The 25,146-nt window shown below is 40.2% G+C and overlaps 1 protein-coding gene across 10 annotated transcripts in view; it reads left to right on the top strand.

Moving 5' to 3' along the window:
• CELF2 (CUGBP Elav-like family member 2) overlaps positions 1-25,146 on the top strand; it is a 386,251-nt gene that overhangs the window by 266,363 nt on the left and 94,742 nt on the right. For all 10 annotated transcript variants that reach the window (XM_074828029.1, XM_074828028.1, XM_074828026.1 and 7 more), the window contains one exon: positions 15,600-15,682. In XM_074828029.1, coding sequence (XP_074684130.1) covers positions 15,600-15,682 — 83 coding nt within the window. The remainder of the gene's footprint in view (positions 1-15,599; positions 15,683-25,146) is intronic.

Below are 25,146 nucleotides of genomic sequence, written 5' to 3'. Positions count from 1 at the left end.
TTGGAAGGAAAAAAAAAGTGGTCTTGTAATCACTGAGACAGTAAACAGTCATTTCCAATCTAGTAATATTTTATATGAACTGGCACTGTATGTTGTATATCATCCATCTTGCTAATCCTTGTTCCACATTGCCTCCCACTTGAGGCCAAGAACATTACAGCTGTGCCAGAGAGTGGGTGGAAAAATAGCCTTATTATTAACCTAAGTTGAAAACATAATGGCTTTTTGAATGTCTTCATTCACAGATGCAGTCATACTAAAATATTAATACTCTTAAGTATAGAGAAACAGAACTTTCATTTAAAATCCATTGTCCAAGTGTGTTGCAAAAGTGAAAGCCTTAAAAAAGTGTTGTGCCCTGTACCTTTTGTTTTATGTTTTATTTTGTAAATTCCAGTATTCTGTAATAAAGGAGCCAAAATATTCTTAAGAGTAGGTTTTGAGCAATGTTGCTGCCATCACTAGCGTTGTCTTGTGATAATGAAAGAAGAGTTTCTCCAGTCTTCTGTTTGTCTTAAAACACAGGTAATAATCAAATGGTTATTGAAACACATACAATGATTTTTTAGTACCATGATCAAGCAGAGTTGCATTGCCAATGTCAGCATTAGTTAAATCTCAACCTCAGTGGGATCAGAAGTATTTAAGACGCATGTGTTTTCTGGGAGCAACCATCATGAGGAGTAGAGGAGAAAACTGCAAGCCTCACATGATTAATCTTCATAGCACCCCAGCATCCTTGATTTACAAGCAGAAATGAGGGACCTCGCAGTGAAAACTGAGTAAATCTGCAGCACAGCATCACTGAAAAGCCACAAAAAAAGCAGATGATGCTTTTCTTCAGCTATAGTCATGGTTTGGCTTTCCTAGGTCTGTAACTCACTTCTGTGTATATCTTCCCAGGTAAAAGATGAATCTTCCACAAATGCCTTTGGTAGGTGTAAGAGTTGCTCTTGAATAGTATTTAGAAAAAAAAAAAAAAGAAATAAATCCTGATTGTACTAATTTATGACTAGCATGAAAAAATACGTCCCCTTTTAAAAGCAAAGAAAGGATTCAAACCTGCAGTGTATCGGGCCATGCGCTGTAAATCAGCCTAATTGTTTTAGAATTCAGAAGTGTTTCATCATTTTAAATTGGGCTTGTCTGATATTTAGTTCCACATTTTCGATAACTCTGCAGGACTAATATGTAGCCTGTTGTTACACATGAAAAGCTTTTTTTATCCTATCTTTTAAGACTGGTGGAATGAGAGGAGGTTGACAAGTAATCGCTTAGTTATCTCTGTGTCAAAGCTTATGATATGCATTATAGTTAAAACACGCAGTATCCAGTTCCAGAAGTAATTTTGCTATACATTAAGATTTATCTTTCTTGCATACAAAATACAAGAGTGAGTAATGCTGCAGTCTGATAGAAGATTTCAAATTGCTTGGAAATATCTTTAGATTTGCCCTAATAAGGCTTAGCAGGAGCCAGAATATTGTACAAGATATGGGTCCCAATCTTACCAGGACTTCCTTCCAAGCACATCATTATTCCCATATTCGCCATCGCAAGTGGGAAAAGAAATTTCACATTTTCAGGACATTATTTTGCAGTTTCTCTGTTGATCCACTGCACTCTGTGGATAAATATAAGTCATCTATGAGTAGGGGTTTCTTTGTGAAAAGACCAAACAATGCTTGTTCCCAGTAAGAATGGGTGGTTGCAAAGCTCACTTGACAATCTAACCTCTAACCTACCATTCCTCAGTTCTCCTTCAGGAAAAGTTTGCATAGTTTTTGCTTAACATAGATATTTGAAGTGGTAATAACATGTTGAATAGAAGATGAGGGGCCACTGTGACATTAACTAAAGGATACTGCTACCAAAATATTATGATTGTTCAGGTTGGTCTTCGTGCGAAATGAACACTGATTAAAAGAAAGCCTTTTGTCAGAGAAGGAGCAGAGGCTGAAGATGAAATACAGTACAAGGACCCCTTGAATTTTTTATTTATTGTATTTTTTTTTAGCTTTCAGCTAAGACTGGGGACTTTGTTCTAAAGCTCTATGAGTTTTTTGGTAGCAAAGCACCGTTAAGCTGCACATCCGTGATATTCTGTTGGATGTGTTCCTGTGGCTGCCATGGTGACCTGCAGAGAACGCCGTACAGAATCATGCTACTCCAAACGTGATTAGATACATTCAGGATCCGCATGCTATTGATGCCAAGGAACACTGAATAGTTTCATCTACTTTGCAGACAAGCTTCAGTGTAAGCCCTCCTGCCACTGCCTGCTCAAGGCCACCTTTGACAGCCGCAGGAGCCAACACATAGCTGTTTAGGCACTCGTTTTGTTCCTTTTCTCTATTTTTCCTTCTCCCTCTGATTAAGTTGCCAATCATCCAGCTTCTTTCTCTTCTTGTCCTGATAAGTTGCCAATCATTTCATACAGCCTGTACCTCTCTAGCCAAGTATTTCTCTTGTCATAACTTGGAAACAGGCTGCTGGAGATTTATTTTAAATCTTGATCTGATTAAATGCCACATCTTGATCTTTGGAGAGCCATAGGGCCTATATATCATAGTACTATCTTGTTTGGACTGCTCTGAACTGATATGAATTAGAGAACTTAAGACATGTCCCATGGGTCATCCAACACAGTCTCAATGTTCCGTTCCCTTAATAGATATTAAATATTGGTGAATAGTTTTTTTAATCAGTTTTCCAGGTCATACATGGCTGATAGTAGCAAGAAAGAAACCATCAATTGTATAAAGACTTCGGGGGGGAGTAACATATTTATTTGTATGATACATGGGTTTGTACTGGTTTGTTCTGTCATCAAATGATTTATACAAAGATTTCAAAGTAGTAGCTTCATTTAGGAAGGTTTTCAAGAAATAAATAGCAATGGGAAATTAAGCAAAGCTGAAAGTGTTAACCGTGAAAAGTTCCTTTAAAATTAATGTTTGTGAGATTGCGAAATAGTTTTCTGGGGTAATTATGAGAAGCCTGGTTCTGGGAAATCTCCAGATAGGACCAGATAAAACTTTGGAAGAATTACATGTGGAAGCGTAATGCTGTCCTCTCTGGGAGGGGAGCTTAGCTGAATTTTCCTGCCTCTAACAGTTTTATAATTCTATTAAAACTGCTTTCCTAGATTTGCAAGATAACACTTTCCCCCAGTATTTATACTTCATTAGCTCATTTTCCAGTCACAAGGAAAAGACTGTATGAATCATCTCAGCTTTTTTCTCTCATTTTGGAAGTACATGTGTTTCACATCTATTCTGCATCTCCCTTCATTGATTTTACATTAGCTAATCATTAGACAAAAATAAAGAATAATAATAATAAACTAGGATAATAATCTCTTACCACAAGTATTTCCCTTGCTCCTATGAGGATGCCCAGGTGAGGTCAAACATGAGCTGTAATTCTTCATCAGGACACTTTTTATTTTTACACTGTTAGTCTGTGCAAAATAAGATATTGTACAAGGGGCAAGTGTGAGTCAGGCTGGGGGGCTGTTGTGAGATACCTCTCAAATATCTTTGAGCTTGAGCTTTCTAAGCATGGATCCCACACACAAAGTGTGCTCTTCATTCTCATTTCTTGTGCTCATTAAGCGCTGCCATTTATTTTTGTGTGTCTGCACAAATATATGGCTTTATTACTAAAGTGGTTTGTTTATCTTTGCTGCTGCTGCATTTATTTTAGCACTCATCTAAACAATTAATTAGGGAAACACTTGAGTGCCGAATACACTTCTTCAGATACCACTCAGTTGTGGTTTTTTTTATTTCCAGGAGCATCAAGCATTTTTTAAAAAAAAAATCTTTTGCGTTTTTTTCTAACCAAGCCTTTTTCCCCCTTGTTTGAAGCTTCCACAGGCACAGTATATTGCTTTGAAAGATCATGGGGCCTGTTGAGAGTTCAAAGCCAAGTAAAGATGGTGCTTAAAGTTCAAAGGCTCTGTGGAGTTGCATCTTCATCTGCATAAAATTGTTTCAACCAACTAGAAAGATAGAAGAGTTGCCAGGAATTTCTTCTATTTCTTTTTTATTATTATTATAAAAAAAAGCTTAATTGGGGAATAGATGTGTCACTGCTAACAAGTTCAGGGAAAGTGAAGCTCCTTAGATGAAACACTGCTTGAAGGTGTACACAGCGTAGGAAAGATTTGACATGTACTGTGACCCTGTGAGAGTGAAACTGTGAATGCCTAAAATCAATATGAGATATGTAAGGGTTTATAATGTTGAAGTCAAGAAAGAAATGAAAGTGTTTGACTGCATTTTGGGCAAACGGAGCAGGGAGTATGATGTATTCAGACAATGAGTTTAGTCCCAAGTTTTAAAGATGGGGAAAGGTAACACATTTCTAAGAAAAAAGTTTTCAAATAGATGAAAATTAGCTCCCTGAAAATACTGCGTATATTGTAGCAAATCATGACTCAGAGTGGAGGCTTTGTTGGTTCTTTGACCAGCAGAGAATGCAGCGCCCTATTAGGTGGTTTGGCCAAAAGCAGTAAAATATGGGGTTGGGGGTGTTGGGGGAAATAGGCCATCGCTGATTCAAGTTCAGGGCCCTTTGAGGCAATATTTAACCTAGAATTTCTTCCCATGCTGCTTAAGCACCCCTTAAGTCAGCTCAAATGTCTTGTACTGATTTCTTCTGTTTCCTATAAGAAAACTTTTGGAGGAAGTGTGCCAGACTCTAGTGTGATAGAGAGAAGCAGCGCTTGCAAGTATTGCTCTGCTGTTACTCACGTTGCTATTATTACAGTATCTTTTTAACTCACTTTTTTTTTTTTTTTTTAAATGGTGTCTTCACAGTTCTCCTTTGGGCTCAGGGCATTTTATTCTTTCTATTTCACAAGCATAAGCTAGGGCACAGGGAGATTAAAGGCCAGATTGTTCAAAAGCATTTAGGCATTGGAAGGGTCAGGTGGGCATTGAACATTATTTTCAGAAGAACTTCAGCACCCTATTCCTAGAAGTGAATTATCCAAGGTCAGATTTTAGATTTTCTTGCAAAAATAGTATGCAAGTCCTCCAAATCCAGAGAAGTGTTGAAACCAACCCATACACCCTGTTCTTGCCAAGTTTCTGGGTAAGGGACACGGTTGTGCTTTTGTTGTTCTTTTTTTAATGGGTTTTCACTAAGTGTCAGCAATAGCAATCTTTCCACTCTACGCCTTCTTTTATAACTTCTTCTCCCTGGACATCTTCCTCTTTTGTCTCTTTGTACTGCTACATCTGGCTTTTCCTATACTGTCCTTAGAAGACACAAGCTCAGACTTTTAGAGCTGTCAGGGCTGTGGGTGGATAGGTGGTCTTGTAATACTGAAGGCATGCATGGGATTTAAACAAAACTTCATCATATCAGATACAACAGGACTGGATAAACTATAACTTAAAAAATGCATCACAATATCAGCTTCTGAATTCATTAATTTCTTGATGTATTTGTGAAAACAAGGAGTGACACAAGATATTCTTATTGTCTTGCATGTCAGTGGCAACATGGGCTGTGCTGAGATTTTAGTGTCTCTGGTTCTGTTACTGTGTTCTTACTATGAAAAAATTCATTTTGTGTGTGAAATTTGCTAGTGAATGAAAGCTGGTTCCCAGCTGATGAGTACAATAAAACAGTAATTTAACTGATGCTGTCCGCTAAGTTAAATAAGCTTGCAATATATTTTGAGGAAGTTAAGCTGTGTTAGCAGGGATGCTGTGGAAAAGTCACTTAAGTTCCTTCATTGCCATTTTGCAGAATTGCAGGCTGGCTGAGGTTGGAATGGACCTTTGGGATTCACCTCATCCAACCCCTGCTCAAAATAGGGTCACCTACAGCAAGTTGCTCAGGACTGTGTCCAGGCACGATTTGAATATCTTCAGGGATGGAGAGTCCACAGCCTCTCTGGGCAAACCGTGCCAGTGTTTGATCACCCTTACAGTAAAAATGTTTTTCCTTATTTTTTAAATGGAATTTCCCATATTTTAGTTTGTGCCCATGGGCTCTTCTCCTGTCACTGGGCACCACTGAGAAGACTCCATCTTCTTTACTTCCTCCCCATCAGGTATTTATACACCCTGATAAGATCCCTCTTGAGCCTTCTCTTCTCCAGTCTGAACAGTCCCAGCTCTCTTAGTCTCTCTTCCTATGAGAGATTCTCCAGTCCCTTCATCATCTTCATGGACTCCCTCCAGTATGTCCACATCTCTCTTGTACTGAGGAGCCCAGAACAGGACACAGCACCCCAGATACATCTCATCAGGTCTGAGCAAAGGGCAAGGATCACCTCTAGGTGATGCAGCCCAGGATGCTGTTGGCATTTAACCAGTGAAAATAATTTCCAATACAGAACGCAGGTTTTTCATAGTGACATTATAGGTTTATAAATTGCAATTCACTCTCAAAGATTTGAAGATTTTAAAGTGATAATTTTATGATAAAGTTATGGTATTCTGAGTATTTTTCACTACAGAGTTGCCTCCTAGTTGAACTAGGACTCGAGTGGCTTCTCAGGAGTCGCAGTGCAATTAGAGGTTTCATGAGAGCAGTGGTCTAGAACTCTTACCAGGGAAAAACAGTCTTTAGTGATCTTTCTCAAGCATTCAAGTGAAAGAAAACATAGAAGGAAATCCAGGACTATGTGTGTGCTAGGAAGTTTGGTTTGCTACTAGTGAATATCAGGGTTGGAGACTGTAGGGCTTTTGAAATGTCATTAGGGAAAGATGTATCCCTGCCTACATTAATTTATGTAAACATGATTTTTGTAGAGTCTTTTTGAATTGAAATACAGTGTCACACCAATTTTCTGCTGTAAGAATGGATTAATAAGGGAGGACATCTTAATTTTTCATTTCCATTTTTTTTAGCATCTGTGCTCTGAACCCTCTTTCTCTACTATATCCAAAACCGCATTTAGCAGATGGAAAAACTTAGAAGTTAACTTGCACAGAGGACACGTTAATTCATTTCAAAGCCAGTAAACTCAAATCAGTAATTGTTGTCTGGCCAAGGAAAAAGGAAACAATGACCATCTGCTTGGAGGGAAAGGATAAGGATTGTATAAGGGAAGAAGAAAGTGAATTAAAGATTAAGGAGAATTAGTGTGAGAATAAGAACGAAAAGAAGAAAAGAAAAGGTAAAGGGGAAATGAGGAGAAGGCAGCATAAGAAATAAGTGATTATTTGTGTTGTAGTTTCATTTAGATGTCTCCCCCAAATCCAAGATTTCTTTGTGATACAATGTATATACATAGTGACAGGCCTTGTTTAGAATGATTTCCAGTTAAAAAAAGATATTTCTCATTTCTCCTGTATTTTGTGTACATTCTTTTGTGTATTATGCGGGTGGGAAGTACAGTGACTTTCCACAGAAGACCCCTCACAGAGCTGGAGACTGGAATACCATCTCCCCACCCTCTCCCCCTGCTGTCCTACTTGAAAACTTTTTTTCCAAAAGCTCTGACAGGCAGGTCTTTTTTGCAAGCTTTATGGACTGATGTATAAGATCCCGATTATTCTCAATCCCTGAGATCTAGAAATGTGAATGGACCAAACATGATCTCGACAAGAGGTGCTGAACAGCCACTTTGATTTTCGCGCTGGTGTTGTTTGACTGACAGCCTTCCATCTCACAGGGCTGAGAAAGCAATGACTCTCCCAAGATATTTACACTGGGTGGCTGCTTGGAGGGGCTGTCAGAGGAGGCCAAGCCAGTGGTGTTTCCATCAACCCGCAGATCAGGGTGTTGACGCAGCACTGATGTGCGAGTCCAATGCCACCGGCTGTTCACACATAGCTTCGCAGCATTTTTCTGAGTTTTTTGGTCATCGCTCATCTATTAGCGAGCCCAGACCATTACAGCTCAGCTTACATCCCAACATACAGTAATGGTTTCTTTAGGGACAGATTCGTTAGTAATGACATGAAATTGCCTTGATGCTGTAAACCTGATTTGTATGTATTTATTTACCCTGCCACCACGTATATAATCTAATTCTGCATCTGCTTTTTCTTCCGCCTTTGTCACCATCTAGTGCAAATATCAAATGAGTATTACCAATCTGCAGATGTGGAAGTTGGCCCCTTTCTTGAAAAGTAAACCAGAGAGTACCAGTGTGCTTGCCATTCGCTTCCCAGTCATTACACAGTCAGTAGGAGAGTTCAGGAATTTCAAAAGCTGTCATTGTCCTATATGAAAAAAATGTACATTGAAATTCTTCAGATACTTTTACTGCTATTAGCCATTTAAAACTGTTTAATATAAGTGGCTTATTTCAGAAAGCAAGAAAAGCAGATTCTGGCAATTTTGCCCTTGATATCTTTTCTATCTGTGTCGTACTTTAGTCAAAATTTACATAATAATGGGTAGGGAAGTGTTGTGGCACACGAACCGGTGCATATTAGTTCTTAGTTGCTTTCCCAAAAGGCTTGAAAATGCAGCAGATTTAATCTAGGTCAAAAAAAAAAAAAAAAGAAAAAAAAGAAAAAAAAACCACTTCCATTTTGTAGGCAGAGGACATTTATAGAGAGCATTTGTATTCACAAGGGTACGGGAATGACAGAGTGTGACTCCTCCAAAAGAGCTCCCCGGTGCAGCTGAAGGCTGACAGCAAACTAGGACTTGTGGCCAATTAACAGAAAGGCCGTCATAACTTGCTAGGCATGGAGAGAAAAAATTGAGCTCCATGGGATCATTTTTCACTGGCCATTTACAGGGCTGTTACTGGCCTGGAGCATTTGTGCTTTAATGCGATAGAGGCGGTTCGGGGCATGCTGGGGCTGGTGCATTGCCGCCCTGGATGTTATAACCAGGAGGAAAAATAGAGCATAGGGTGGAATTTGGCATGTCTTGGTTGTGAATCCTTCTCTCATATGAGCCCCTGCCTACATTCAGCTAATGTATTAATATTAGAAGTGGCATCGCTATAATGTGTGCTGTCATTAGAGTAGCAATGCGGTTTCCTGGCTGGTGACAGGATTGGTAATACGGTTTCCATCAGGGTGCCAATTATATCAAACTATTAGCAAACCTGAGCTAATTGGGAGGCAGCATCGTTAAAGGTTGATTTCTGCACTATATGGCAATTCTATCAGGGATTGCTTCGGGACTGAATCATTGCCATCGTACTCTCAAGTGAATCCATATACAATAGAGCAAGAGGATGGTGCAGGTAGGAATCAAAATGTATCCCTGCCTTAGACACCTTCTTTTTCTGTCCAGCAGAATTACAGCGATAGTTGGATTTTTATTTCTGAAAATGTTTTTTTGCTTTCCTTTGTCAGGAATGTCTGTATTTGCTATTCAGGTCGTTCATGTTTTTCTCTGTTTTTGTATGGAACCACCCAACCAAAATCTCTAAGACTTGAAACACTTCTAATACTAGACTGGTATCTTCCATACAGGTTAGCTAATTACACTAAAATCTGTAATGCAGATGAAATGCTAGACAAGGCTCCCATTGCACAAATTTAACGAATGTGAAAAAGCTTGTTGCCAAACCACACACCTGAACTCCTGTAGTAATAGGTCTTTTCAGTGGCTTTAGTGGGAGAGAATTTTTGATGTCTTCATTGCTGTTTGGAAAATGACAGTGTAGGTCATGGTGGGCTTGGTTGCAAATCACACTGTTCAGGCAGCTGTTTGTGATTTACGGAGCACATATTTCAGCATTCGGGTGAACAGCTGGAATGCAAGAGACCCTCTTAAAAGGCAGCCCTGTTAAATTGCAGTGTAATGTTTAGATTTTGATAGTGGAAGAGTGAATGTGGAAATCAGGAGAGGAACATTTGGAGGTAAAAAAAAAAAAAAAAAAGCAAAAATCCTCCTTAACTTAAACTAGCTTGAACTGTGCTGGATTGACAAGAAGCTACTGTCCCCATTGAGATTCTAAGCTTGTATGAAGCCAGCATCTGTTCTGCTTGCAAATGCACACACAAAAGTGAGCTTCATTCACAGAAAGAAAGAAACATAGCGGGACTTCACTCATTTAGCCTTCCAGGGCCTTCAGTCCCTTGATCTGTCAGCCCCTTAGAATTCAAACGCAGCCTTTAAAGGAATTTTCAATTCACAACATGATGACTTTGTTGATGTCCTGAATGCGAATGTATTTTGAATTGAATTTGTCTGCCAGGATTCCATTACTTGCTAAAAGAATACAGAGTTCAATCATCAGATAATCATTATAGCTGTTTTGAAGTGTTTATTTTATTAGTCTAGAAGGTAAAGCAAATTTCATACTTTTAAGTTGTTGCAGGCTTTGCAGGCGCACTGATAAGCTCTTGTATTTCTATACCCTATGGTTAGGGTTCAGATACTGGCAGCAGGTGATAATATGCACAACGCAGGAGAGATCCAAACTGACAAATTTTGACAGTCGAAAACTATAGAAACTCATAAATCAGACCAATGAATATGAGGAGTTTTTTTTCTCCTATATCTTTTCTCTTTTATTCCCAAAAGTTAAATTTTCACTCCTGGGAAATTGCAGCACATTTTTCTTCAAGCAAATCAAAACCTCAGAGCATCTTGTAGAACAGCGTATTTTAATTCCTGTCCATGTCTAAGAATTATATTCTCATATTGGTGCACATGTGTAATTCCTAGTAACTTTAACCTAGGAACTGTATATTCAGTTTAGGGAGCTGTAAGAGACTTTTTCGCACCCAAAGCAAGATGGAGGTTGCCGTATTCATTCAAGCATGAAATCCTGGCTGAGAGATTAAGCCTCTTACACAGATCCCAGTGCCGTTAAATGCCAGCGAGGACTGTGTAAGCCACATCTCTGACTGGAGGAGAGCTTCCTTTTGTTAGTTGTTCAAAATTAGGAATGTAAACAGCTCTCACGGAGTAATTAGTCTGTGTTTGAATTGGGAGAAAGTGATAAAAATAATGACATGACGTTGCTCCTAGCGATATCATATGGCTGTAGCTTACACCCTAACAAAGCCACGTCTGCTCTACTGGGTGGATGGGGCAAGGGTTTCACAGGTGACTAATTTGGGTTGGTGGAGCAGAAGTCGCACTGACGGAAAAGTCCTGTTAAGAGGTCACTAACAGCTCTTTGAAAAAATCCTCTTGCTTACAAGAACAACGGCATTTTTTGAAGTTTCATGGGGAAAATGCTGCAATTTGTCGTAATTTGACAATGCGCGTAAATGTCCTCCACAAACCCAGGTGTGCTGTCAGCAGAAATTCATGGGTATGGTGGTGTGACGGTCCTCACCATTTGCTATTCTTTTTGCCCATCCCTAACTTCTCAATGGTTGCTTTAGTGAAGCTGTGGCTGCACAATCCCCATGTAATCCGCTGCTGCCATCTTTGACAGTGACTCAAGTAAAGCTGGTTTTAGCCATACGCAAGGCTGTTTGCCCCTGTCGGTGTCTTGCTAAACAGGTTTCTGTGGAAATTAAATAAATAAAATCTCCACCACTGGTGCTAATTGGTGCCTTTGGCAGCCTGAGCAGGGGCTTGTGAATTGAATGTGTCATGGAGAATTGAATGTGTCAACTCTCTCCCAATGGCTGGGACCTTGAGGTCTTTTTCTGGCACTAAATTTCCTTTGAAAAAAAGAAAAAGAAAAAAAAAAGGGAAAGAGAAAACAAGCTGAAATAAGAGATCTTTTCCCCTTTTTTTAATGAGGTGTTGAAGTTGAGCATTGTAGTGTACACACTGCAGCGTTTTCTTGTCAGATGCTTTGAGAAGTAGGACTGGTTTCTGCCTTTGTTTCTCAGGCATCCCATTTGTTGCTATTAGACGCTGTGCAGCACGGGGTGGCAGGTTTTATTCAGTCTGTTCAAGCATCTGGCAGAATAGCCATGAAGTTGTTGCCGATGTCCTTAAGGGACTGTAGGGATCCGCATGATTCATTCAGTATTTTTTCTAGGTACAAAGAAAAAATGTCTTACGCTGTAGTAAATACGGTTCCAAGTAGAGCACAACCAGCTTACCAAAACGCAGGAGATTTGCTGCTTTGGAGGCACTGACTGGAAGCACAAGCTCTTGTTCCTTTGGTTGAGAAGATACTAACCCACATGAAGTTAAACTGGGCTGTGTTTCAGGCTGTTGAGGATCAGCAGAACCATGTCCACAAACCAGCTCACCGTTTAAGTCATCCTGATAGGAGGGGAGAAAGTTATCATTGTCAGGTTTTGAGTTGTTTGGATATCAGAAAAGTTTAGTTGTGGATCAAGCTACTGTCAAGTTTGTGGGTGATGAAGCCAATATTATATGTGCACGGGACTGGAGAGAGGAAGGCTGGGGTTTTTTTTCTTTTCTCTTAGTAGGAAACATACTTTTTCTTTTCTGGCAGTGTCACTGATTTGTCTTTGGCACTATTACATTTTCTTAGGGAAAATGGAGGAAGGAAAGTCATTTCCTAGTTGTCTTTCAGCAGGTGCCAGCTACAAGTCCTAAAGCACAGATTAGCTGTGTTCTCTTTTACAGGCGTCTTCGCTTCCGATATTTCTGCAGAAAGGACTGAATTTGGTACTTTCTCCTACAGGAGATAGTACTGAGGCAAGGGGCTTTTACACTGGAGGCATCTTCAAAGCCAGCTCATTGGAGCTGCAGAGGTTTGCATAACTTGGCAGCAAGCATCTCTGGAAAGTCCATAGGCTGAGCTGTGTTTCCTTCAGGACCATGTGCGCTTTTGCCTTTTCTGTTCTTCTGTGTTTTCTTTTTTTTAAGTCCAGCCCCAACCTCTTTAGCAGATAGCTTCACTATCAGGTGCCCACATCTGGTGCCCATGCTCACCTCAAACGACAGCAAACCATCTCTTGTTTTGTTGTGCTTTTTTAAAGAAGATACAAGCAAAATGAGTCCAGAGAAAGATTTTATCCATGTGCATTTTCAGATGTGTCAGTCTGTGAGCTTAGAAGTCTCCATTTTTGTAAGGGTCCGATGACCTGCCTAAAACATCTGCACGTTTCCCATTAAGCTACTGTTTTCTCCCAGTCCTCATTCACAGAGACATTTTTCTCTCCTGTGCTATTACTTCCAAAAAATGTCTAGTTAAAGGGTATTTCACAGCATATTCATCTTTCAAGTGCAGTTCTTTCAAGTAGTGCCAAGAATGATAAACCAATAGATTTCAAACTTCTTATCAGAATAAACCCACAGAGCTGAAATCTAAAATGAAACTCTTCAGACCCATGGTAAAGGACATCGCAAATGCAAAATCATGACTACTGCTTGATATTTTCCACTCTGAATCCTCTCTGCTGGTTGAAAAGCTTTATATTAAAAAGCTAATAAACCAAATGAAGAAACAATAGAAGGTAGACTTTGGAGCTGGCTGGCAATGTTTTCTCAAAGTCATGCTGTTAAATGGCACAAACTCGAGTTTGTTTCCCATTTTCATTCCGAAGTAAAATAATTTAAATTTGCAGATTTTTCCAGTGGAAATGAAGATTTAGAAATACTCACAGAAAGCACAAATCTTAACAGGCTGTGTCTGTCTGTAATACTCATCCCTGCCAAACAATGTTTGGCTCACTGCAATAATTATTAAACTGTCTCTATAGTAATCTGTGAAATTTTAAGGAACCTCTTGGCAGTATGAAAAATGTTTCTCTCAGCTGAGTTAAGTCTGCATTACCTTCCTGTCCATGTATTGCATTGCCTGCAAGTGCTTTGCTGCATTAGGGATAAACTCGCTGTATTCCAGCTGGGAATACATGATTACCTTTGCTTGTTATAAAGGTAATGGTTGTCACTGGCCTGGCTGCAAAGCCGGAGGGAGTGTTCACAGTACAATGCACAGCTTGAACCAAGTGAGAGGCAGTGGAGGGGGCATTCTGGATTCAGCCCTTCCTTCATGGTGTGGTACGAACCACCTCCACATGTTTGCTAGCTGTGCTCTCCTGTGCACGCTTTCTCCTAGGTCTCTTTTGCTGCTACGGGGATGCTGCGAGGTTGAACAAAAGCAGGCATATCAGGTGGGATGTGATGTTTCACCTTGGTCAACATGAGGGAGCCAGTGCAAGCAACATCTTTGCTCACTGCCCAAAGGATAGATTATTTTCTCTGTGTCACGCTCTGAGGGAACACCGAGGCTCGAGAGCCAGGGTTTCTTCTGTTTATTATTTGGTTTTGACATTTTTCTGGAGTTGCAACAAATCTCTGTCTGTGATTAAGAGAGTAGGATTGTTGTCTGATTCATCAGTAAAATCTGCATCATCTTGTTTGATAAAAGTAAGTTTTTACTTCACTAGCCACTTCTGCCTCCCAGCCAACATTACCCAGCATGTTTTCCCTCTCCCCATAGCAGTTGGGTCACCGAGCACCCCATCTGCAGTCACAGAGCTCTAAAGGAGTTTTGGGGTCTCTTCTTAATGTGACATGGCTCCAAAGCAGGAGCTGCCCATATCCACAGGACAAGGGCTGCATTCAGCCCCACTGCATTTCCCCTATGGAGAGAGTAGCAACTGATTAGCCTCTAAGGATGTTCCTACATTACTGATTTACTGTGCTGGATGGGAGCTATTTAAGTGTGAATTTTCCTTGTGTCTATACCTGCAATCTTGTGTTGTGCACATAGGTGTGCGAATGTTGCTCTCAAAGTGGTTTCCCTCCCATTGGAAGTATAGTTGAAGTCACAAGTTGGGATATAGTGTTGAGCATCCCACCTGCAATGTGGATGCAAGGTCCTCCCACAGTAACCTCTCCACACGTGCTCTGTGCATGCCTCCGAGCAGACTTCATTGCTGTGGGACATTGCAGATTGCAGCAAGTCAAATCATGGCCCTTGTTTCTTTGTCCCACACCTGTCAGGTTATAGCTCTTCCCTGAGGATCTGCCTGTGAGCCCTGACCTCACCCTGGGGCTGGTGTTGAGCTGCCTAGGTTGTGTGTGCTGTGGAAGAGTTAATTTAAATGTTTGCAGTGGAGAAAGTGGCAACAAGCTGTGTTTGGTCCCACAGACCATTCTGTTGGACTGTGCTGCCAAAGGGGAAACCATAGGATTAAGGCAACTAAAACTGTCTGCTTTACTGAAGGTTAGACAGATAAAGGGTGAGCAGAGCCTCACTTAATGCTGTCAACCATCAGCAGCTTCCACTATCCCACCAGTGGCAAATTCTCCTGTAACTTGTTTTTCATTGTTGCAACTGAGATGAGTGTCCTACCTCCAGTCCTACCTGGTTTCAAATAGAGGGGAACAAAACTTAGCTCTTACATATAAGGCCCTTTAAATAAGGTCCTGCTATAACCTGATTTTCTGCCTGGGATGCGACAATGAATTCCTGCTGCTTGAACTCGCCATGTTGCTTATATTCAAAGTATAATGGGGAGCCTTCAGAAAAATATAACCTTATTTACACTGTACAAAGCCAATTGGATTTTGGTTAACTTAATTTCTAAGTGATTACAGTTCACTAACAATGTAGGTGTGCTATAGATGCAATGCACAGGGGGTGACTTTTTAGTTTAAACCATACAAGCTTTCTTTTATTCATGTCATTCAGGCAGCCTCATGATAATTCACATTTCCAGCTTTCCTGATGTGTTGTTCAACCACTGTTTTTTCTCCCTCCCTATTGTACTCTCACAAATCATACTCACTAATTTCTGAAAGCTTTTCATTTCTCTCTATAGGTTGTTGTTTCGTAACATTTTATACAAGAAAAGCTGCTCTTGAGGCACAGAATGCACTGCACAATATTAAAACTTTACCTGGGGTGAGTACATTTACTTTTTGATCCTCATTATTTTATTGCCAGAAAAATAGCCCTTTTGCTCAAGATGCTGTTTGGTGCCCCAAATGACCTTGATCTCTTAAAGGGAGGGTGGCTAACCTGATGGTCTGTCCTGTAACGGTGCCAGTCCTGTAGCAATGGCATCATCTCAAAAGGCAGTTGCTCTTCTGTAGAAAGTCCCTTGGCTGGAAACAGTGCTGATTCCTGCTGACTAGAAGCAGTTACTGAATTGCAATGTAATTTTTTTTTTTTTTCTTATTTAAGGAGGAGGGAGGAGGAAAAAACATATGGCAGAAAAACACTGCACCATTGGGGCTTCTAGTTTTAAAAGGGAGAGAATAGGAAAAGACAAAATACAGCCAACTTTGCTAAATGCAGCCTTTATCCACATGGTTTCTAAATAACCTGACTGCATCAGCGTGGTGGCTGCACATCAGGGTACCGTAGAGCGTGGTACCACACAGCACAGTGTCATCCTGTTCCCTGCCACCACCTCTCCGCAGCAACCTGTTCTCACTGATACATCACACAGGTGCTTGGAACAGTTGTGGTTGTGTTGTACAAACTGTAGCTCACGTTATCCTATAGTAGTTCAGATTTAAGTTACAGGGCTAGAGAGAAGTATATCACTCGTAATTCCATGACTTAACTCTGAAATCTTTTTTCCAATGTTTTCATTTCTTCTGCTGAATGTAGCCAAATACTTTGGGGATGGAAAAGGAAAAATATAAATATATATATATGTATATTCCCTCTTGATATAGGGGATGTGTTCAAGTATATGGTTGTAGTGTATGGTTACAGACACAAAAATAAATAAATGTATACCACACCGTATAAATAAATAGAACATTGACTAGACTGACAGTTATATGGCCAATATCTCCTTTAGTTCCTATGTGCTGTATGTGAAATTGGACATTATGTGTTTGAAAAATTCACATCTGACCAGCTCACTTTATGCAACTCCTGTTAGGAAAGCCACCTCATTTGTCATGGAAATGACCAGTGTAAAGTATGTTGGATAGTTACCCATGAGTCCTGCTAATTCACCAAGATAAAATGGGATTCCTCTGTCATTTGTAAATGAAAATGCTGGAAAAGGTGGTAGGAAATTCGCAGAGGTAGGCCAGCTACAGGAAAATAAAAAGAATAGTTGTGGCACTTCACATTCAAGTGATGTTTTCCAGCAACTGACCCTTGCAAGGGACAGTATCAAGACCTTACAAGCCTCTCAGTGGCAGGCTTGGCTTTTGAGGGCTTAGAGGATGGATGTGCCATCCTCAGAGAGAAAGGAAGGCTCTGAGGGATGATTCCCTTTTGAGACCCTTTTGGAGCTCAGGTTGCATCTCAGCATCCTCTGGCTCTGCAACCCCAGTTGTTGGTTCCCACCCCACTGCCGGGAAATGCCAAGCCCTTGGATGAATGATCTCTAACCCAATGTAGCTAATGTTGCACTTAACCCAACTCGTTGTGTAATTGCTCTCCAACATGCTTTGAGTCAAACGGCTGTGCCAACTGGCTGGGCAGGATGGACATCAGCAGAGGTGGTCCTGAGCTGCTGAAGCATCACCCTGCCCAGCCAGCATCCCTGGCTCCAGGTAGGGTGTGGGACCCTACGCTGAAGGTCTACCACGAGATCTATGCATCGCTTCCCTTAAAAGCAGAGAGGGTCCTTTTGTTTGCTTCTCTGTTCTTCCCTGAGCCCCACGAGCTGGCTGCTGTGTTTTGAGAGATCTTAGTTATCCCAGCAGGTGACTCGGAAGGGCAGGCTCCTTCCCTGACCTCTCCATGTACAGGTGGCAAAGCTGGCTCAGCTCTGCATTGCATCTTACTTGAGCAGGGCATCATTTTCTCCTCTGCTTTTGTACAGCTAACAAGCATGTAGCAGTTAAAAAGACTACTGTACCTTTTGATTTTTTTTTTTTAAATAAAACTCAAAAATATAATTTTTTTTTCTAATGATATCTCTAGCTCTTTGTCATTTAAAACTTTTCAAGCTGTGTTTTTCTGTTCTGACTGTGAGGTTACAAACTTTTCTTTTAAGGAAATGTGAAAACTACATTCCCATGACTCTGGGGCCTGGGCTTTAAAAATATTCCCGATACTGCCAGAGATGTTAAGATTTTACTTTGAGATAAGTTGTTATACCTACTTCTTAAAGGGACACATCTAATAAAAAGAAGCAACTCCATTACTTCTCTTTGAGAACGATTCAGCATATATTCTATAACAGATTCAATATTTTGCACATGCTGTATGCTGAGATTCAGCATATATGGTCATACCTTTATGCTGCCTTTGTGCATTCCCAAAACAACTTCCTTTAAGCACACTTTAAAGGTGTGGCACACATGCTGAAAACACTTCACATTAGCAGGATTCTCCTTATATGAATTTTAGTCATTTCCATGTTGTTAGGTCTTGCCCGCTAAGCAGCTTTCACTGAACGAGCAGAAATTGGTAGTGGATAGGTCCATGTGCAAAACATTGTCAGAGCAAATGGAAGCAATCTTCTGGCAGAGTTACAACAAGGGATGAATTTGGATCAGGTTCATTTGGGCATCAAATGTCAGCTTGCTTCCAGTAAACGAGATATGGTATGTAGGAGGTTCAGTAATAAGGTGTCTCCTGGAAACAAAAGAATCCGTGCCTTCCACTTTTACTGTAATACCAGCACATGTCAGATAAGAGGCATCCTTAAATAGCCCAGGAAGAAGATCTGAGGCAAAGGCAGGTGATTTATTAGTATGAGGTAAGGAATGATGGCAGCTGCAGGAGCAGGGATGCTGCGGCGGTTGGAGCTCGCCTGCGTTTTACCTGCACACAGGTATAACCCACAGTGCTGCAGAAGCGTGGAGGGGAGCACCTCGATGTTCATTAAATGATAGAGGCCAGATTATTTCTGAGCTTAGTCTCTTCATTTCTTAAATGCAGACCTGCTCCATGTGGCTCGGTAAGCAGTTTTTGGATCAGCACTGGTGAAGCCAAAAAAATGTTTGTTTAGTGTGAAATTTATCCCCCTTCCAAGACTGCACGTTCAGTTTAATTTAGGTAGGTATTTGCGCAAAGCTGCAGTGTTCTGTTTCTAGATCTACTTTTTGCATGGACCTCACCCTTAACAGAGACATGAAAACAGGAGCTCTTTATCTGCTCCTTTGAGCTGCACCCTCTTAGTGGACATGAAGAAAATAAGACCAGACATAAATGATTAATGCAGAATCTTGGAAGAAAATATTGCAGGGTGCCTTGCTGTTTGATTACAAGCCTTGGAATTAGTCAACATTTCCATAATTCTAAACCAATATACACCTGTTTTCCCACTGTGATGTGAAGGCACAACTTAATTTAACAGAAACCCTGCTGTGCTAAATCTCTCATTAAATACCAAGCTAGTTCTGTAATTTAAAGTTGCAGCACCACTATTTTAACTGAATTGCCTTTGTATTATAAAATTAATAAGAAGTTAATGATGCACTTTGCTGTATTTTCTCAGATTTTTTTTCACAGCAACAACAACAAAAAAGAAAGATAAAGAAGAAAAACATGTCACCAGCCGACATCTCAAGGCTTTTTTGGTTTTAATCATTTTCCTGAGGATAAAATTCATTTAAAAGATTTTTTTAAATTTTTAAAAACTTTCAGCATAAGTAGGATCAAACATCTTCGTTTTACTCATAGTTAATATAATCTCTCTGTTAGTCATAATATTCCTTGTCATATAATGAAGCTTTTATCTTTCCTCCAAAACGTATTTAGATACCACTTGTTATGGTGGGATTGCTGCTAGGCAGAGAAGATTTAGAAGTGTTTTGAGAAATACAGACATATTGATATATATGGTACATGTCAATGAAATGGGGACACTTCTCTTCTGTTTACTTGGTGCTGGCATCACCAGTAGCTTTTCTGTCTTGTAAATTGTCATGGTTTAACCTGGCAAGCAGCTAAACACCACACAGCCCTTCGCTTACTTCCCCCCCAGCCAGTGGGATGGGGGAGAGAATTGGAAATAATGTAAAATTTATGGGTTGATATACAGACTGTTTAATGGAACAGAAAAAGAAAGGAAAATAATAATAATAGAATTTGAATATACAAAACAAGTGATGCACAATGCAATTGCTCACTACCTGCCAACTGATGTCCAGCCAGTTCCTGAGCAGTGGTCCCCAGCCAGCTTTACCCCCAGCTTTATATGCTGAGCATGATGCCATATGGTATGGAATATCCCTTCAGCAAGTTTGGGTCAGATGTCCCTTCTGTGGCCCTCCCTAGCTTCTTGTGCCCCCCGGCCTCCTCGTTGGCAAGGTGGTGTGGGAAACTGAAAAGTCCTTGACTTAGTGTAAACACTGCTCAGCAACAACTAAACATCAGTGTGTTATCAACATTATTCTCATCCAAAATCCAAAACACAGCATTATACCAGCTACTAGAAAGAAAATTAACTCTATCCCAGCTGAAACCAGGACATAAATGAACAACATTAATTTCCAGATGTGTTTTTTCAAATATGTCATAAAAGTACATAGCTCATATTCTAGCTCATAGGGGTGCAGTTTGTATTATTTGATTTACAGTCAGGTTTTCCTGGAACGCTGGTCTGGATTTTGTTTCAAAAGGCAGAAGGGAGAAGATGGAAAACTTCAACTTGAATGTAATAATGATCTTAGAAATGTGCTTCTTTGGGATGAGATGTAGAACTGAAGCATTAACTAGTCTCATCTTCATTAAGAATCTCATGGCTTTGCTAGAGGTGTTTAAATTGTATTCCCTAAACAAAATAATCCAATAAATTCCTCTCATCTAAATTTATTCTGTACCTTTAGTTAGATATAATAATCTTAGTCCTTCCTGTGCTCTAATATGCTGCTTAATGAAAATTGGCTTCTGTATGGAGAGCAAACCTTGAAGAGCTGTATGCAGGGACTGCTTTAGCTGCCTTTGTGGCACTGACATTTTTTGTTTGTTTTAGTTTTAAAGTTCATTAGTTTAAAATGAGAATGTGCTCTGTTTTGCTAACTAGTGAATCTGGTAGGATTTCCTGGCAAGAGCTGTCAGGTAGGTAACCCAAGAGCACTATATGTTGGTTGGATTCTTGGAGCCCAGCTGCTGAATAAATACACCTTTAATCTCATGCAGAAGCTATTTGAAGTCAGGAATCCATGGGAATCCATTTGTAAAATCTACACCTAAAACTTTTTTGGAGTCTTTTTTCTGTATTTGAAGTTAGATTTAGATTGGTTTAGTGGTAGATTTGGCAGTGTTAGGTTTAGTGTTGGACTTAATGATCTTAAAAGGTCTTTTCCAACCTAAATAATTCTATGATTCATCTGACATGGCAATGATTATTTGTTGCCTATATTTTTTGCATATATCCTCATAGCTAAGGTTTTCACAGGAATAATTTACAGCCCACACTGATTTCGGTCTCAGCACTCCTGTATGCTCAACAAACTGACGTTTTATGTGGTTCTTATTTCAAGAGAGATAAACATATTCCAAGTAGCAGCAAACCCTTTGTATTGTAGTTCTGGCATGACGTTAGGACATTAGCTGTATTAATTAATTTAATTAAGGTTTTAACAATGGAGAAATACAGTTTTGAGAAGGCTCTTAAAAGTTTAACATCAAGGTAGAGTTTGTAGGATCTGTCTTGTAAAATATTAATGGCTTCCTTTTTTGCCAGATGTTGAGGGAAAGATCTTTCAGTTTTTACATTATATGAATCATTACTGGTTTTATTAAATGCTGTTTATGTGATAGAGAAACAAGACTGTCTTAGAGGGAACTTTTCCCTAAATATTCTGCACTGGCTGTAAGGTAACCTCAGGGTCCATTTAGGGGTGTAGAATATGAAAAACTGATTTTTAAAGAGGAGATTAGATCATTCTTCTCTTTTGGTGTCCATTCACAGTAGGGTTCATTCTGCCCTACAGCAGGCTGACAGTCATCGCCATAATGCCAGTCTACTTTGGGACTTCCCCTCACCCCCGTAGACCAGCTCAGGTTTCACGTTGAGTGTAAAACACACTTGGTCTTGCTATGTGCCATGGTGTCAGTATCACATGTATCAGCAAGGCAGCACCATGGCCCCTCCGGGGGCGCGGGGCTTGAGGGGTTGTAACGTGGGAGAGAAATTCCGGCACTGTGCAGGAGGTTATTCAACCTTCAGAATAATCTGTTTCAAAGTGCAGGCATCCATGATGACTTACTACGAATCCACATTCACTTTCTGATAAAATACCATTTTTCCAACAAGAAGCAAAAACACAAATATATTTCTGATTTTCACTTTACACTATGAGCTCATTTCTAATTAATATCCTGGCACACTCCTTTCTGGAGTAGCGTTTTAATATCCAGTTCCCTTCTCTGCTTTAGGTTTTATGAGTTGTCAGTACTATATGAACATTATGTAAAAATTACCTGTAATAAAAAGGTAATCACCCAATATGACTTGAGTAATAGCCTGAATATGAGATATCAGTGACTTTGAGAGATTTTGACAAACAGAAAGGGAATTCAAAGAGCAGTTAAGTTAGTTAAGGGTCTGAAGTGATTGATTTATGATGACAAATTAAACTAATTTAGTACCCATATAGCATGGCCAAATGCTGTTTAATGAAGGATCCAAAAAGTCTAGAACTGTTTAAATGATAAAAATAACCAGATGGGAAAGCGGAGAATTCCCAGGGAGCGCCTGTTCCTAGGAACTGAGCTATAAGACATTGAATGATGTTGAGAAAGTGAAACTGGCCCATTTCTCCCTTTAAAATACTATGCAAATGAAACCACTTAATGATACATTTTGTCCAGCTCAGAAGAAGTGATTTTTTTATTATGCAAATACACCACTTCTACCTCTGCCCCTCAAAAAAAGTTGCACTGACTTTGCCACTTAAATGAAAAATCAGTATTTTCATTAAATTCAGGTACCTTATTAGAAAGGTTGGATTTGCATCTACCATTACTGTGAAACATAGAATGGATTATCAGACCTGAATTCATAAAATGGTAAAAAGTGACTTAGGAGCCCAATGAAACTCCTGTGAGTAGCTGAACTTGCTGCTTAATGGCAGAATGATGGGTGCTGTGCAGGTGTAGGGAGAGGGGAACATTGACTAAGGGAAAATAACTTCTCTGAATTGAGCAAAACATAAAATTCATAATTATATTGTCCCTTTTTCTCAATGAAGGATGGGGGGGCAAATTCATCTTCCCGTACAGCCTTATCATTAGGATAGCTTTCTGCCATGCAAGACAATGCAGTTCATATCCTCTCTGGCTTGTTTGCTGTAAGGATTTAACTTGAACTCACCTAACAGAGTCTTCACCACTGGACTTAGTTGAGATTAGAGGTCACCATTTCTCCTCTTGAAGCTGTTCCACTGTATATGAAAATATTAAACTCTCATGGGGTCAAGAGAAAGCAAGTAAAAGCACTTGGGTGCCTAGTACTGAGGGCAGTGACTCAAGAATGGTGATAGCTGGATATGAGTCCATGCTCTAATAAGTACTTTCATTATTTGGAAAAGCTTCAAATGTTTGGAAGATACTCTCCAAGAATAGGGAAGATCCATTGACCTGAAGCACTGGAAGAAGGAGGCTAAACCTTGATCTGCCTTACTCTGGGGAGTGAGGCTCCAGCCTAACCCCTGGGGTATGTCAGGAGGGTGCAAAGCTGCACAGGGTATGGGCAGAAGTGAGCTCTTTCAGATCCTGGACATTCATACCAGACTGTTGCCTTTCCCTGGTGTAGCAGATCTGCTGAGAAGCCAGAGCACATTACCCCAGCTGCAAATGCAGTTAGATGCATGCTAGCTTTTTTAGATAGCTCTTTTGGAGTAGTTCAGGATTTTTTTTGCACAGCTTTGCAGTATATTAATATTGGGATGGAAACCAAGTAACGTATACTACTGGCTTAATCTCAGAAAAAATCCCTAATGTGAAGCCCATCCCCAAAAGGCCAAACTGTTCTGGTGTGTGTCACTGGGCTTTACCTCTGATTTCTGTAACTCCAGATAGTTGAGGTCATCACTTTGCAAAATGTCTTCAGAATTTAATGTCCAACTTGGAACACCTTATTCAGCAAGGCTGGAGGATCTGTCCACAGGATATCACTTTCAATCTGGGTACCCAGAAATCACTGACTGGAGCTGTGCACTTCAGAATGGAAAACTGAACAAAAATGAGAGGCCCTCACTGGAGTACTCTAGGGTATTGCAAAGCTCACCAAGATTTAGGCAGGATGCTTAGCTAAGGATAATAGTCCAGGCACTCTCTTAAACAGCTATTTATCCTCCTGCTGGTGTTAGCTGTTTTCTGTTATCCAGAACAGAAAGTACAGGTGCTTCAGTCAGCCTCATTAGCACCATGACACAAGCTATTAAAATTGTCTTCGTAATGAAAAACTAGTTCAGGGAGCCTTCCTAGCTGTCTGACTACTCCTACAATAGTGAAATTAGAAAGGCAAATCATAAACAGTGTTGCAGGCATCAGGAAGTAACATCATTAGAGATGCCCTTGGATGCCATTCACCTGCCTCAATAGCAGTGCTTGGCGTCCATGGATCTGAGTTATGTTATGACTAAAGAGCCTGGGCTTCATGGCATGTTTATAACAGAGAGATTGTTTGTTCAGCATCCTTCTGCCATTGTGTCCAACCCCGTGAGCTGTGCTGCTTCTTTCAAAGACCTCTGCTGTGTGGTCTGTGGCTCTATGCATTGCTATCGAAGGGATGCAATGTTGTCTCATTTAGTGTTTGTACTCCCGTGGTGGTGCGGGAAGCTGAGGCATCCCTAGCTAGCTTTCTCCCACCTCAGTTGGATAATGAATCACACTGTTTAGATGCACCATGCTGTTCTATGTGACAACATACAGGGTGAGTGAGAAAACATAAGCTCTGTCTTCTCTGTGGTCATTAGAAACCCCATAATATGTCCTGGAAAACCAGGTGAAACTGGGTGGCTTGACTGAGCCTCCTGCTCTAATAACACACTTTGGGCAATTATATTCTGCCTAATTAAAAATACTCTTTGCAGACCCAGAGAGATAATTGATTTTTTGTTCGTTCTCTGGAAGAAATTATCATATTCATCAGCTTAGTTGGAAGAACCACTTCTTGCTCTCCTCTTCCCCTGTGGTGTACAGAGCAATCCTTTCTCCTATTGCCAAGCAGGGTCACTGGGGCTGATAGAAATACTCAGGGATTCATTTGGGTGCAAGCACCTCTTTGGGGTACAGATGTGTTCATCTGATTGTCATGGTAGATGTCCAAAACATTTAGAGACACTAAAATGGGCTGTGAATTCCCACCCTGAAAAGTTAAGGAAGACTCCTAATTGCAGAGCTTATATTTCAGGCTGTCAGTGTATGGAGCAAGTAATCAGCACCCTCTAAAACAGAGAGAAAATATCACTAAAGTGTTAAATACCTTTGAATAG

The sequence above is a fragment of the Strix aluco genome, chromosome 5 (genome assembly GCF_031877795.1).
Source record: "Strix aluco isolate bStrAlu1 chromosome 5, bStrAlu1.hap1, whole genome shotgun sequence".
Lineage (NCBI taxonomy): Eukaryota > Metazoa > Chordata > Aves > Strigiformes > Strigidae > Strix > Strix aluco.
This window is presented reverse-complemented; position numbering and strand designations above follow the sequence as displayed.